The 14,557-nt window shown below is 44.5% G+C and overlaps 1 protein-coding gene across 3 annotated transcripts in view; it reads right to left on the reverse strand.

Moving 5' to 3' along the window:
• Positions 1–14,557, reverse strand: part of robo1 (roundabout, axon guidance receptor, homolog 1 (Drosophila)) — a 573,922-nt gene that overhangs the window by 139,882 nt on the left and 419,483 nt on the right. For all 3 annotated transcript variants that reach the window (XM_060897774.1, XM_060897772.1, XM_060897773.1), the window contains exon 3: positions 10,360–10,517. In XM_060897774.1, the coding sequence (XP_060753757.1) occupies positions 10,360–10,517 (158 nt within the window). The remainder of the gene's footprint in view (positions 1–10,359; positions 10,518–14,557) is intronic.

Here is a 14,557-nt window from a genome sequence, read left to right on the forward strand (position 1 = left end):
GTGTGAATCAGGCTGAAGGGGTAAGGTTCGGCATTAGGTAGGGTTCAGCAGGGTTCGGCATTGGGTAGGGTTCGGCATTGGGTAGGGTTCGGCAGGGTTCAGCGTTGGGTAGGGTTCAACACTGGTTAGGGTACGGCGTTGGGAAGGGTTCGGCAGGGTTTGGCGTTGGGAAGGGTTCAGCGTTGGGTAGGGTTCGGCAGGGTTTGGCGTTGGGAAGGGTTCGGCAGGGTTCGGCGTTGGGTAGGGTTTGGCAGGATTCGGCGTTGGGAAGGGTTCGGTAGGGTTCGGCGTTGGGAAGGGTTCAGCAGGGTTTGGCGTTGGGTAGGGTTCGCGTTGGGAAGGGTTTGGCAGGGTTCGGCGTTGGGAAGGGTTCGGCGGGGTTTGGCGTTGGGTAGGGTTTGGCAGTGTTCGGCGTTGGGAAGGGTTCGGCAGGGTTCGGTGTTGGGAAGGGTTCGGCGTTGGGTAGGGTTCAGAACTGGGTAGGGGTCGGCGTTGGGAAGAGAAGTCACATGAAATGAAGCTTTAAATGGAGTAAAAACATGGTGTCGAAGAGGAGAACTACAACTCTGACATTCTTTTCTGGGAAAATAATCAGCTTCTGGGTGGCAACAGTAACGTGATGGTTGTTGCCTGATATCAGGCTGAATATCAGGTTTAATTACATTATGACTACATCGGACACATTGGACTCATCGAAATGTCAGAATGAACGAGCGGGCTGAGCTGTGTTTGGACTGGGCGGGGCGAGACTGGGCGGGGTAGGGCGCTTCTCGAGCAAAGCACTGCTGTCTCTGTTTATATTAATATTGAAAAATAAAAGGAATTAAATAGAAGAGGGGAGTGGGGTGAGTGGAGCGGGAAGAAGTGAGAGTGGAGTGAGAGGAAGTGAGAGTAGAGCGGGAAGAAGTGAGAGGAAGTGAGAGTGGAGTGAGAGTAGAGCGTGAGGAAGTGAGAGTGGAGTGAGAGTGGAGTGAGGGGAGTTTATTTAAGGCACCCTGAAGAGTGGGAGAAGGTTTTGAAGTGTCATTATATTACTGTTTATTTGAGCGGATTAAATGGCACAAGGCTAACGGAGTGGAGAGAGAGAGAGAAAATCATTAATGGAGGGGGTAAAGAGTGAGGGAGAGTGAGAGAGAAGTGAAAAGAGAGGGAGGGAGGGAGGAAGGAAGGAAGGAAGAAGGAGAGGCCTTGATGATGTCGAGGATCTATTCATTTATTTATCCAGGATTAAGAAAGAGCTCCAGGGCGCGTTAACTTTAATCAGACTGCTGGCAGCTCGAGAAGGTTCAGTGCAGCACTTAGTAGATAAACGCAGCGGATTTAGAGAAGCTCAGGGTTTCTAAACGAGACTGACATTGGGATTAGTTACAGTTTGTACATCTTATCGTAATGACTCGCGGGGACTATCTGGGACAGCGGATAAACAACGTGTTTCAGGTGAATGGGCGTGTTTCAGGTGAGTGGGTGTGGTTAATTACACAGCAAGGCGTGAACATGTGATCGGAGTACACTGATTTTCCATATTTCCCTAAACTGCACATCACGGGTTTATGGATATTAATGCACTTGTTGTAATATGTTAGCGTTGCTATAGTAACAGTTCATCCAGAGGGACGGCGGCTGCTCGACGTTAACGGATTAAAAACATGAAATTGTTAATCTGGTGAAGATTTCTGTAACATTTAGGGAAGGAGTCTCCAGTGCCAGAGCAGGAGGAGCAGGAATAAAGTTCAGAGGGAACGCTGGAACTTTTTAAAGATAAATTTTTATATCTTCTCTCTCTCTGTGTCAATGTCAATCTCTCCCTCTCTCTCTCTATTTCTGTCACTCCCTCTCAAATTTTTCTCTCTCTCGGGTCAGTAAATAAAATATGTCGATAAGCAGAAACAATGAGTTAAAATGCCAATTTAATCTGTGCTGATGTTCTGAAAGCTGCATATCCGACGTGCCCAATGAGTCTGATCAGTCCAATGTGTCCGACATGTCTGATGGGTCCAACGAGTCTGATGAGTCCAATGTGTGTGATGTAGTCTTAATGTAATTAAACCTGATATTCAGCCTGAGATCAGGCAACAACCGTCACGTTACTGTTGCCACCCAGAAGCTGATTATTTTCCCAGAAAAGAATGTCAGAGTTGTAGTTCTCCTCTTCAATACCACGTTTTTGCTCCATTTAAAGCCGAGTCACTTCACGTGACTTCTCTTCCCAATACCGAACCCTTCCCAACACCGAACCCCACCAAACCCTTCCCAACGCCGAACCCCGCCGAACCCTTCCCAATGCCGAACCCCGCCGAACCCTTCCCAACGCCGAACCCCGCCGAACCCTTCCCAACGCCAAACTCCGCCGAACCCTTCCCAACGCTGAACTCTTCCCAACGCTGAACCCCGCTGAACCCTTCCCAACGCCGAACCCTTCCCAACGCCGAACCCCGCCGAACCCTTCCCAACACCGAACCCCGCCGAACCCTTCCCAACGCCGAACCCTGCCGAACCCTTCCCAACACCGAACCCTGCCGAACCCTTCCCAACGCCGAACCCTGCCGAACCCTGGCAAACCCTTTCCAACGCCGAACCCTGCCGAACCCTTCCCAACGCCAAACTCTTCCCAACGCTGAACCTTACCCGAACCCTTCCCAACGCCGAACCCCACTGAGTGCTGAACCCTTCCCAACACCAAACCCTACCTAGTGCTGAACCCTACTCAATGCCGAACCCTTCCCAACGCCGAACCCTTTCCAACGCCGAACCCTGCCGAACCCTTCCCAACGCCGAACTCTTCCCAACGCTGAACCTTACCCGAACCCTTCCCAACGCCGAACCCCACTGAGTGCTGAACCCTTCCCAACACCAAACCCTACCTAGTGCTGAACCCTACCCAATGCTGAACCCTGCCGAACCCTACCCAATGCTGAACCCTACCCAGTGCCGAACCCTATCCAACGCCGAACCCTGCTGAACCCTACCCCATGCCGAACCTTACCCCTTCAGCCTGATTCACGCTACACTCTCGTTACAGTCTGTGAGATTTGTATTTCAGATGATCTACAGAACTGTGTAAAATACTTTTTAGTATAAACTTTATTTTCTGACTTCTACATTAGAGTCGATACAAAAACTTTTGTTTTTTTCAGCACGAAATGAAATGTGAGAGGAAAATGTTTGTATGTCAGTAAAGAAAGCAGCGCATTATGTCTGAGCCCAGCCTTTCGATGATAATAAGTATTTAAGAGAAGTATTCAACACACAATATGTGCAACAACGTGTTCCTTTAGAAATGATCTCTGAATGAATGATGAGGCGAAATCGAAACGTCAGAATGAACGAGCGGGCTGAGCTGCGTTTGGACTGGGCGGGGCGAGACTGGGTGGGGTAGGGCGCTTCTCGAGCAGAGCACTGCTCTGTCTGTTTATATTAATGTTGGAAAATAAAAGGCGTTAAATAGAAGAAGAGAGTGAAGTGAGAGTGGAGTGAGAGTGGAGCGGGAGGAAGTGAGAGTGGAGTGAGGGGAAGTCAGAGTGGAGCGGGAGGAAGTGAGAGTGGAGTGAGGGGAAGTCAGAGTAGAGCGAGAGGAAGTGAGAGTGGAGTGAGGGGAAGTGAGAGTAGAGCGGGAGGAAGTGAGAGTGGAGTGAGGGGAAGTGAGAGTAGAGCGGGAGGAAGTGAGAGTGGAGTGAGGGGAAGTGAGAGTAGAGCGGGAGGAAGTGAGAGTGGAGTGAGGGGAAGTGAGAGTAGAGCGGGAGGAAGTGAGAGTGGAGTGAGGGGAAGTGAGAGTGGAGCGAGAGGAAGTGAGAGTGGAGTGAGGGGAAGTGAGAGTAGAGCGGGAGGAAGTGAGAGTGGAGTGAGGGGAAGTGAGAGTAGAGCGGGAGGAAGTGAGAGTGGAGTGAGGGGAAGTGAGAGTGGAGCGAGAGGAAGTGAGAGTGGAGTGAGGGGAGTTTATTTAAGGCACCCTGAAGAGTGGGAGAAGGTTTTGAAGTGTCATTATATTACTGTTTGTTTGAGTGGATTAAATGGCACAAGGCTAACGGAGTGGAGAGAGAGAGAGAGAGAGAGAGAGAGAGAGAGAGAGAGAGAAAACCATTAATGGAGGAACAGAGGAGGGGGAAGAGAGAGAGAGAGAGAGAGAGAGAGAGAGAGAGAGAGAGAGAGAGAAAAAGAGATGTGTCTCGTTTAGAAACCCTGAGCTTCTCTAAATCCGCTGCGTTTATCTACTAAGTGCTGAACTGAACCTTCTCGAGCTGCCAGCAGTCTGATTAAAGTTAACGCGCCCTAGAGCTCTTTCTTTATCCTGGATAAATAAATGAATAGATCCTCGACATCATCAAGGCCTCTCCGTCTCCCTCCCTCCCTCCCTCTCTTTCCCTCTTTCTCTGTGTGTGTAAGCGAAAAGAGAGATGAATTCCTCACCTCGACTCCTCTCGCTCCTAATTAAAAGAAACTAATTGGTGGCCCAGGTTCAAACCCTACGTTTCATCAGCAGAGACACTTTTCAGACCCCGACTTGTTCCTACGGCCAACTTTTACCCCTGATGAATGCGTCCTATTCATTCTTTTACGACAGGCTCGACTACTAGACCACTTAAACAGGCCGAGACATGGCGCACACACGGCACTCTACCATCTGTTATACTGAAACATGACTTTACTTCACACTCCTGCTCTGGGGTTTTCTTTCTTTTCTTTTTTTTTCCAGTGGACAATCTTTCCAGAAGACGATTCATCGACTTTGTCATCTTTGTTAATGAGCGACTCATTTATTCTGGCTTAGCATGGATCATTAATGAGAGTGTCAAGAATTCACAATGTTATGGTTCGGATAACTGTCGGAAATGTCGGAATCACAGATTTGACACAACTATAATAAATACGGTGTGTAATGTATTTATAGGAATAGCGGTGGGCGGCGTGGCATATCACAAAATATCTTCACACCTCATGGGATTTAACACGATATCTCACAATGTGACAGCAAAACAGAAGTACCACGTTCAAAAAATGTCGAGTTAACAAGAAAAATGAAGGAGTATACATGGTATACACAGTTCCTGAGAAATAAATACACACCACACATCAAGGAAGTAAAAACAACAACAAATAATAATAATAATTTTCCACAGCACAGTTTGATTCTGGTATCTGATTCCTCAGAAAGTGTACATTATTCGCTCATCCAACCAACAGGTGATGAGTTTATACCGTCATGTGTTGTCTGGCGTCGTCCACGTTTCATGAAAAATCGCTTCTTCTCTCTCAATTCTTCACTGACTTTTATTCTTTTTGGCAGGAAGGTCGGTCTGCCTGGTATGAGTATAGATAGCTTCTACTCCAATTTGCATAACTGCAATTAATAATGAAGATATGGAGTAATTAATCAATCCCTAATGAGCAGTTTCCACACAAATCGCTTCTTCTCTCTAAATTCTTCACCAATTTTGATTCTTTCTGGCATGAAGGTAGGGGGACCTAGGGTGCATAGAACTTCTACCCAGAGTTGCTTCATTACAATTATTAATGAAGTTATGGACTAATTAAGCCTTAATTCAACAGCAGTTCAACAAAAATCGCTTCTTCTCGGTCAATTCCTCACCGTTTTGGATTCTTTCTGGCAAATATTTGAGCTGGACTGCGTATTGGAGTAGAACTGCATAAGGTGGCCCACGTTAGATCGTTACTTCTGGACTAGACGGGGCCGGAGTGAGCTACGCCCTCTCTGATGGTCTCGTTTCTCTATAACAGCATAATCCCGGCTATACCATGAAAGGTTTATTTAACAATTATTTGCCAAAGGTGAAGTGAATATCACTGAATAATCATCAAGACGTAGTCGAGGTTATTAGTCACCGGTATTCACTGAGCCTGAGGTGGATAATTGTTTTAGTATAAATACACAGGTGATCATTTTGAAAAAAATTAATAATCGTATTAAAAAAAAACAATTATTTCAAACTTTATAAAGATATTTTTTGGGCTTTTTTTCACCTTTATTGGATAGGACAGTGTAGAGACAGGACAGGAAATGAGTGGGAGAGAGAGACGGGGAGGGATCGGGAAATGACCTCGGGTCGGAATCGAACCCGGGTCCCCGGATTTATGGTATGGCGCCTTAGCCACCTGAGCCACGACGCCCCCCATATTTCAAACTTTAAAAGCATTCTGCAAATGTAATAACGGTGCAGCACAGACTTGTGTCACTTATCTACACCGAATCCCATAAAATACTTTGTTTTGAAATTGATAAAATAAATCCCAACTCCACCTTCGCTTTGAATAGTTTTAGACCAAACTTCGGAGCATCGTTAGTGCTTTTAGGAGCATCATTTTCTTTCAATTGTAATTCCTCCTCACTTACGGTGACAAAGCGATTGGCCACCATTTTGCCGAGTCGCTTGAGGCGATTATCGAGAAACAGTCTGAATTTTTCAACCAATCAGCGCATAGGGTTTTCTATAATCACCTCCGTATTTATACTACAAATACTTAACGTTATCGCTTCTATAGTAACAGCTCATACACAGGGACTCATACGGCAGATTTGCGACATAATCTAAAACTAATAACAAACAAAGAAAAAAATACAACTGGTGATGTGGTGATTTTTTTTTTTTTTACATACACTACTTAATTAATTACTAATTAAAAGTCACTTCATGTCAAAAAAGTAAAGATGGATGTCGTTTCTCTTTACTTAGTCGTTCAGTTCTTGATATAATACGTATGGATTACTACAGCTGAAGAATAGGGGTATTTACTTATAGTATTATTATTTAGTTTGATCTCAAACTCATTAAGAAGCAAGAAACTCAACCACTAATTACCTTTTGACGAGGCACACCTGTTAACTGAAAAGCCTTCCAGGTGACTCCCTCATGAAGCTGGTTAAGATAACGCTAATAGTGTGTAAAGCATCATCAAGGTAAACACTGGATATGCTGAAGAATCTAAAATATGAAAACACTTTTTTTTTCGTTTGCCACATAATTCCAGATATGTTCCAGATGTTATTTCATAGTGTTGTTCTACAATGTAGAAAATACAAACTACGGAAAAACCTATGAATGAGTTGAGTAGGGGTGTACAAACTTTTAACAACTATGGAAGGAGTCTCCAGTGTCAGGGCTTTGCAACTGTTAAAAGTTTCCCGGTATATAGGAAAGACTTTACATACTCCGTTTTTTTTTTTTTTTTAATTTATAGAGGCTGGTGAGGGAACGACTGTTTATCGCTGCGATAAGTTACAAGAAGACAGAGTCCTCTATATCCCCCTCCCCATATATCAAGTTTCAAGATATTATTTGTCACATTTTTCAAGTTGTGCTGCAGGAAACCAACCCTACGTCTTTACACTGACCTCAACAGCCCATGGCATAAACCCACCGGACCTTTGGTCCAGGGGAGCTAAAAATTAAAACTTGTCACATTTCTTAGTCTGAAAAGGCACATATACATTACTTAATCAACACATATACCAACTTTCAAGACCAAACCACTCATAGTTTTCAAGTTCTGCTCTGGAAACAAAACCTACCCCTAAGGCTACATCCACACGACAACGGCAACGAGATTTTTTTTTTAGCAGGTAAAAAAAAATATCGCGTCCACATGGGCAACGGATCAGTAAAATATCAGGTACATATGGCAACGCAACGCTTGCTGAAAACGATGCAATACACATGCCACACCTCTAGGGGCGCTGTAAGACGGTCCCTTCAGAGACACCAGAACAATAGAAGAAGTAGACGCATGCGCATAAACCCCTTCTTCTAGTCATGTGGTTGTGACGTCATCGTAAACAAATCCGTTCTACTCATCCAGACGACTTCACAACGGCGCCGTTGCCAGATTTTTCCACTCTGGAAACCGTTCTCAAAAAATATTGTTTTGGGGCACCCAAAATGCGGGTGCCGTGTGGACGCCAGGCCGAAACGATAAAAAATTTTATCGGATTCACCTGAATCCATTGCCGTGTGGACAGGGCCAAAGACTGACCTGAGAGACTAAGTCTGAAACTGTTTCCATGGAAACATGAAAAATTAAAATTTCTCAAATTTCTTAGTATGAAAAGTCACATCTACATCACCTTGTTAACATGTATACCAAGTTTCAACTCTGTATCATGAATAGTTTTGGATATATGCTCCAGAAACTAACATTGCTCTTAGAAATGAAGTCAAAACCTATTTTTATGTAAAAATTTGAAAAATACTTTTTTTTTTTTCAAAAATCCAAAATAACAAAAAGCACCAGTTCACATGTTGCTCTTAATATGTATACAAAGTTTCATGAAGATAGCTTCGGTAGTTTTAAAGATATGGCCCGGAAATGAAAATGTGACCGGACGGACGGACAGACGGAACCCGTTTCTATATCCCCCGCCAAACTTCGTTTGGGCAGGGGATAATAACCGGAACTAACCTGTATCCTGGAGGATCTACAACATTAACTACAAACTTTTAAAATGTTCAGTGCTACCGTAGGCAAGTCGCTGAGGTATAAGCAGAATAACGGAAAATACATGCTGTTATGTAGAAATAATCCACTTCATGGTAGTAAGAGTTATTCCTTACATAAATCATCCAAAAAAGCAAAACTATGATGAAATACATGGATATTTTCCTCAATGAGAATAAAACAAGATGAAAATGTCAAAAAGAGGTGACTGGGTAAGGTTATGGTCACACTACAGCTCACGAATACTTGGCGATGAAAAATTGTTAGCATCGCCACCAATCGTGTAATATACGGTGAACGTTGTCCGAGCTTCGCAAGTTGTTTTTTGGTGCGTCTTCACTTCGTGAGTGGCCAAAAACATCACGAAAATGTTCAATGCTTGCACTGAAATTTGGTGGTGATGTTTTTATCAGCAAACTAAATGGCAAATACTCATATACCCCTTTTCCACCAAATCAGTTCCAGGGCTGGTTCGGGGCCAGTGCTGGTTCACAACTCGTTCAACTTGCGAACCAGCTGAGAACCAGTTTGCTTTTCCATCGCTCATGGTGCTAAGGGGAGACACGTCATTACATCGTTGTATACGTCAGTTACGTCGCTGTATACGTCAGTTACGTCGCTACGTTTGCATAAACCTTGGCGCGAATATCGAAGCAAAAACAACATGGAAGAAGCAGCAGCAGCAACAACAACAATAATAATAATAATGGATGACTTCGCGTTTGTACAGCTGCTGCTTCTTGTCGCTTAAAAATGGCGATCTTTCGCGGTCCTGTTATTGCTGTTGGTCTTAACAACTCCGCCCCCCCGCTGACGTAAGCGGTTCTTTCCTCTGGCCCAGCAGAGAGTTGGTGCTAGCCTGGAACCGGTTTTTCTGGCCCCAGAGCCAGTTCTTTGTCAGTGGAAACAGAAAACCCGGTTCCAAACTAAGCACTGGCCCCGAACCAGCCCTGGAACTGCTTTGGTGGAAAAGGGGCAATAGACATGTTTGGGAATACTTCCAGAAGCTCAGGGAACCTTCGCCAAGCCTCTTGAGATGTAGTTGTCTCAAATTCATATCCCTGATGTTCGCGGGAGCCTCAGCGACACAGTTGTGAGGTATAGCACAACCTTCGCCAAGACTTGAAAAGTACATTTACATTCAACAGTCCTTCGCCGAGGTTCATAACTGGTTGGATGAAGGGTTCATAAATATTCAGGAAATGTTTGGCGACACATTTGTGATCATCGCTGATTGGCTGGTGCAGATGTCATACGTTGAGCAAGGCATCGGTGATCATACTCCTGCCAGATCCAGATACGTACAAAACCCTCAAGCATGCCTCTGAGGAAAAATACCAGGTCTCCTCAAAAGAACATCGTCAAGTGTTTGCCTGCTGCGTGACCACACATTTTAGCTCGCCTGTCCAAAGTACACACCGCCACCAAAACACCTCGTTTTCATCGATAACTCATCGCAAAGCACCACAAGCTGGAGTGTGACCGTAGCCTCAAGGTGAAACTTTGACATGAACTTGGTCAGAAAAATTAGCAACATTTGCAACTACAATGACATTTTTTTAAATAAAATGTTTTATCTTTTCAGAATTTTTTTTTCAGTGTACATCTTGCAAAGCTAATGAGATGCTCGCTAGCTAGAACTAGCATAACAGATGACCGAAAGATGACTTGTATGACTAAGTGTATGTAGTGTAATAAATGTGTCCATTAGAGGAACATTAATAAATGCGCCCGCTTCCTTACGAACAAACATTTCAACTTAAACAACATTTTTGGGAAACTGGGGGGGGGGGGATAAAATATGTCGGATTTATCACGTATAACTTCATAGTTATAAAGCAGCTGTTGACTAAACTGAATCTAAACGAGGTGTCTAAATGATCACCGAGATATACAAATAAACACAGTGCTCACTGTTATACGTTCATCTCTGTCGTCTACGTTCATGCCATCTTTCTTCCAGGAGATGGTGGGTTCTGGGTGTCCACGAGGGGGCTGGCACTCCATCACTGCCGGTTCTCCGGCGGCCACCATGACGTCGCTGGGGTTCTGCCTGAATTCATCACGGAGAACTGCAGAGAGAGAGAAAATTTTAATTAGAGACATTTTGGACTTCGTAGTAGCTAAAACAAGTAGATTGGTTGTTCATTTTATTGTTAACTGTTGATTTGGTCTTGGGCGGCATGGCGGTGTAGTGGTTAGCAGTGTCACCTCACAGCAAGAAGGTTCTGAGCCCAGTGGCCGACGGGGGCCTTTCTGTGTGGAGTTTGCATGTTCTCCCCGTGTCTGCGTGGGTTTGCTCTGGGTACTCCGGTTTCCTCCAAAGCCATGCAGGTTAGGCTAATTGGTGGCTCTAAATTGACCGTAGGTGTGAATGTGAGTGTGAATGGTTGTTTGTCTCTATGTGTCAGCCCTGTGATGATCTGGTGACTTGTCCAGGGTGTACCCCACCTCTCACCCATAGTCAGCTGGGATAGGCTCCAGCTTGCCCGCGACCCTGCACAGGATAAGCGGTTACGGATAACAGATGGATGGATGATTTGGTCTTGTCAAAGTCCCTCCCGTGCAAGAAACCTGGTCTTCCCAGGCAGTCTCCTGTCCCAGTACTGACCAGGCCCTTAAGGCACATTGGGCAGCGCCGATCTCCATTTCTAAAGCCCTCAGCCTCTTTCCTATACAGCTAGGGTTTCAGTGGGGGGCTAGTCCTCTGATAACCGCAAGAGTTTGACTCCCCACTCGCATCTGTATTGCAGCGTGCCTTGCCAGACAGCAGTCCGTACCATTTTTATGATGGTCTTAGGTATGACCAGTAGAACTCGCAATCTCTTGATCAACAAGCAGACAAGCCAACCATTAGACCAGCTCACGGTGATTTGATCTTGTACTGTATGGAAATACCACAAGTTGTTCTCAAGTTGCCAGTGAAACAATTCACCAGTTCTCCGTTGGCTCTGAAGTGGAACTTCTTTCTGGTGGAAACGCGTGAAATGGTTCCACATCATGCACTGGCACCTTTTCAGTAACACTTTCCCCCATTTTTTGGTCCGAGCTTCTGTTTCTTGGACAGTTTACAGAAAAAGCCGCATTGACACCAACTGAAGCCAACCCTTGGCTCTAAAACACGTGAAACTGAATCTTAACAAAACTTTCAAACACAATTTATGAAATAAGATGAAACTTTCCACCTGGACTACATATATAGCTTCTGTGTAAGACATTTGAGCCTCCTTATTTCAACAATCAGGTATGTGAGTGTTTTTGTCTTACTTTCTTTCTCTTTCTGTGGGACTGTATTTGTTTTTTGGGGGAGTTCCACACTCCACACTCTGTTGAGATGAGATAACGTTCCTTCAAAGTCTTACAGCAAAACTGAAACATCCACTAAGACAGTAGGCAGAACAGGACGTCTATTTGTATTCACATACACACACAGATGTCTTTTTTTTCCACATTATTTCCTCGAGCTTTCCTGGACCTGATCCAATCTCTCCCATCTCTCTGATGATCGTCTGTCTCAGATCAAAGTAAGGCGTAACCTGAACTCCTGACTGCATACAAATTCCTTCGAGCCTTTAAGCACTTAATTGGCCATAAGATCCCACTTTCTGCTGCTTGTATCTGTACAGCGGGTTCAGCTCTCCCACTGTTGCCTTCACACTGAAAATAGTAACGACATCTGAATCTAAATCAAAGGGAAAGTGTTCTATGGAATCAGCGAGGAAAATCAACCCTACAGTTTATCTCTAACTTTTTCCATTCTAACTCGAATTTATGGTTACATGGTTTTACTCTCTAAAAGGAATCTCAGTCCCATTGATGGGATTAATTTATTCAAATAGTCACAAAGTTCAGGTAAAACTTGCAATCTTAAACAATTAATTTCAACAAGCACTGTTTTACAATAGACATCGTCACAAAGCATCTTTACAGAAATTGAGATTAAAATCCCGAATTAAAGAGACAGTGGCGATGAGGAAAAACTCCTACAATAACCAGGTGAGATTGTTCACTGATTGGCAAGACTTCATTCAGGGGTATGTCTGTGAAGGTTCTCAGTCATCCAGGTTATCATAAACCGTAGGTGCTAAAGAAGGCAACTGGACTTGCTTGAAATTCTTGAAGATGTTTCACATCTTATCTGAAAGGCTTCTTCAGTTCTGTCTGACTAGTGGGGAGTTCCAGGTATTTATCCTCTAGTGGACCAAAAGCAACCCTTAGGAGAGTCGTTGAGGTCACGTGGGTCGTTGACCCTAACGACCCTCTAGGCTGCTGACACCGTTCACACCCGGCCTCTAGTGACCCGAACACCTACAGGATGACTGAGAGGGTCAATGACCCATGTGACCTCAACGACTATCTTTAGGGTTGCTTTTGGTCCACTAAAGGATAAATACCTGGAACTCCCCACTAGTCAGACAGAACTGAAGAAGCCTTTCGGATGAGAGGTGAAATGTCTTCAAGAATTTCAAGCAAGTCCAGTTGCCTTCTTTAGCACCTATGGTTTGCTCAGGGGCACGGTAGTGTAGTGGTTAGCACTGTCGCCTCAAAGCAAGAAGGTTCTGGGTTCGAGCCCAGTGGCCGACGGGGGCTTTTCCGCGTGGAGTTTGCATGTTCTCCCCCTGTCTGCGTGGGTTTCTTCCGAGTGCTCCAGTTGCTACAGTCCAAAGACAGGCAGGTTAGGTTGACTGGCTACTCTAAATTGTCCATAGATGTGAATGGTTGCTTCCCAAGCCCAGAAATGTGAGGGTTACAGCAGGAAGGACATCCGGCGTAAAACTATGCTCCAATTAATATGATGTGGATCAACAGGGTCCAAATGGACCCCGACCTGGCCTGGACAAGGGAGAAAAAGATGTTGATGATAGCAAGACTTTGTTCATTCGAAGGCAATAATCTGTATTTGTATTTTGGGAAGCAGATGGTGAGCTTTGAGCTTACAAAAGCCTTCATTCAAACAGTATTTGAACATTTGTTCTGATCGCACTCGTAGACATTCCACACCAGATGAGAAACGAAAATTGGAAAATTGTGCTCTTTATCTAATGAGAAGAGCAAATGTGGTCCTCGCATCAACACAGGGATGCTACATGTCACAGTGTGGTGGTCTGAGATGGAGAACGATGCGATGGACGGTGTTATAAACCCTCCTGTTTCATGTCCTCTCGCACACCTTGTCTGCAGTGTGTGCATGTGCTGTTTGTAGCTATACTCTGGGGTATATCTCAAGGAGCACTGCGGCGGTTATAAACTCAGTGCGCTCACAGCAGGCTCTCGCTCCAGCTCGCTGCTCTCATTAAAGCAGCATTCTTCCACTTCACCTCTCTTCTCTGAGAACAAGGGATTACTGACACTAGGGGGTGGGGGGAGGTAGAGGGCTTACAGTGTTACAGAAGCTATTAATATCTAATAAAGCAAGACCTTGTTGTGGTATCAAGGTGCATGCGGCGCCACATGTCTTGCTCATTAGACAGTATAATAAATCATATTTGTATTGTTTTTGTTTTAAAAGTACATTAACATCCCTGTGAAATGACTGAGTTGATTGTATGTAGTATGTTAATGCAGTTCCTTTTCAAACAGGAAGTCAGAGCAACAGTGTACTGAAGTCTTTGAACGATATCTACAACGGCAAACAGGAACCGAGATACGCCAAACCACTGTGGACAGTCGCTAAATACAGAAAACCACCAAGCTGACCACACTCGTCTACTTGAACCAGGACAATATCTATGATGACAGGATGCCGTGTGTGTTTGTATGTTTGAGGCAAGGTTAACTCTCTGGGGTCGAGAGCTTCGCTGGCAAAGCTTGGCAGGTTTAGAATGAGTAGGTCATGTATTTAGATAAATATATTTGTGAGTTTTTTATCATACAAGCATGATAAACATACTGACAGAAACTTCATACTTTCCTATGTGCCCACTGCCAAATAATATTATAGTTTTTAAATTACCTTGATTAGATGGAACATAAAACTTGTCACCTTACTCAGTCACACCGGAGTCGGAGCGCTGAGCACACACTTACGCATTAATAAAAAGACTGTTCCCATGGTAACGGCATGATAATCACTCTCACTCTTTCAGTTTCGATTGGGTTCTCTTTCATAAAC

Source organism: Neoarius graeffei, chromosome 17 (genome assembly GCF_027579695.1).
Source record: "Neoarius graeffei isolate fNeoGra1 chromosome 17, fNeoGra1.pri, whole genome shotgun sequence".
Taxonomy (NCBI): domain Eukaryota; kingdom Metazoa; phylum Chordata; class Actinopteri; order Siluriformes; family Ariidae; genus Neoarius; species Neoarius graeffei.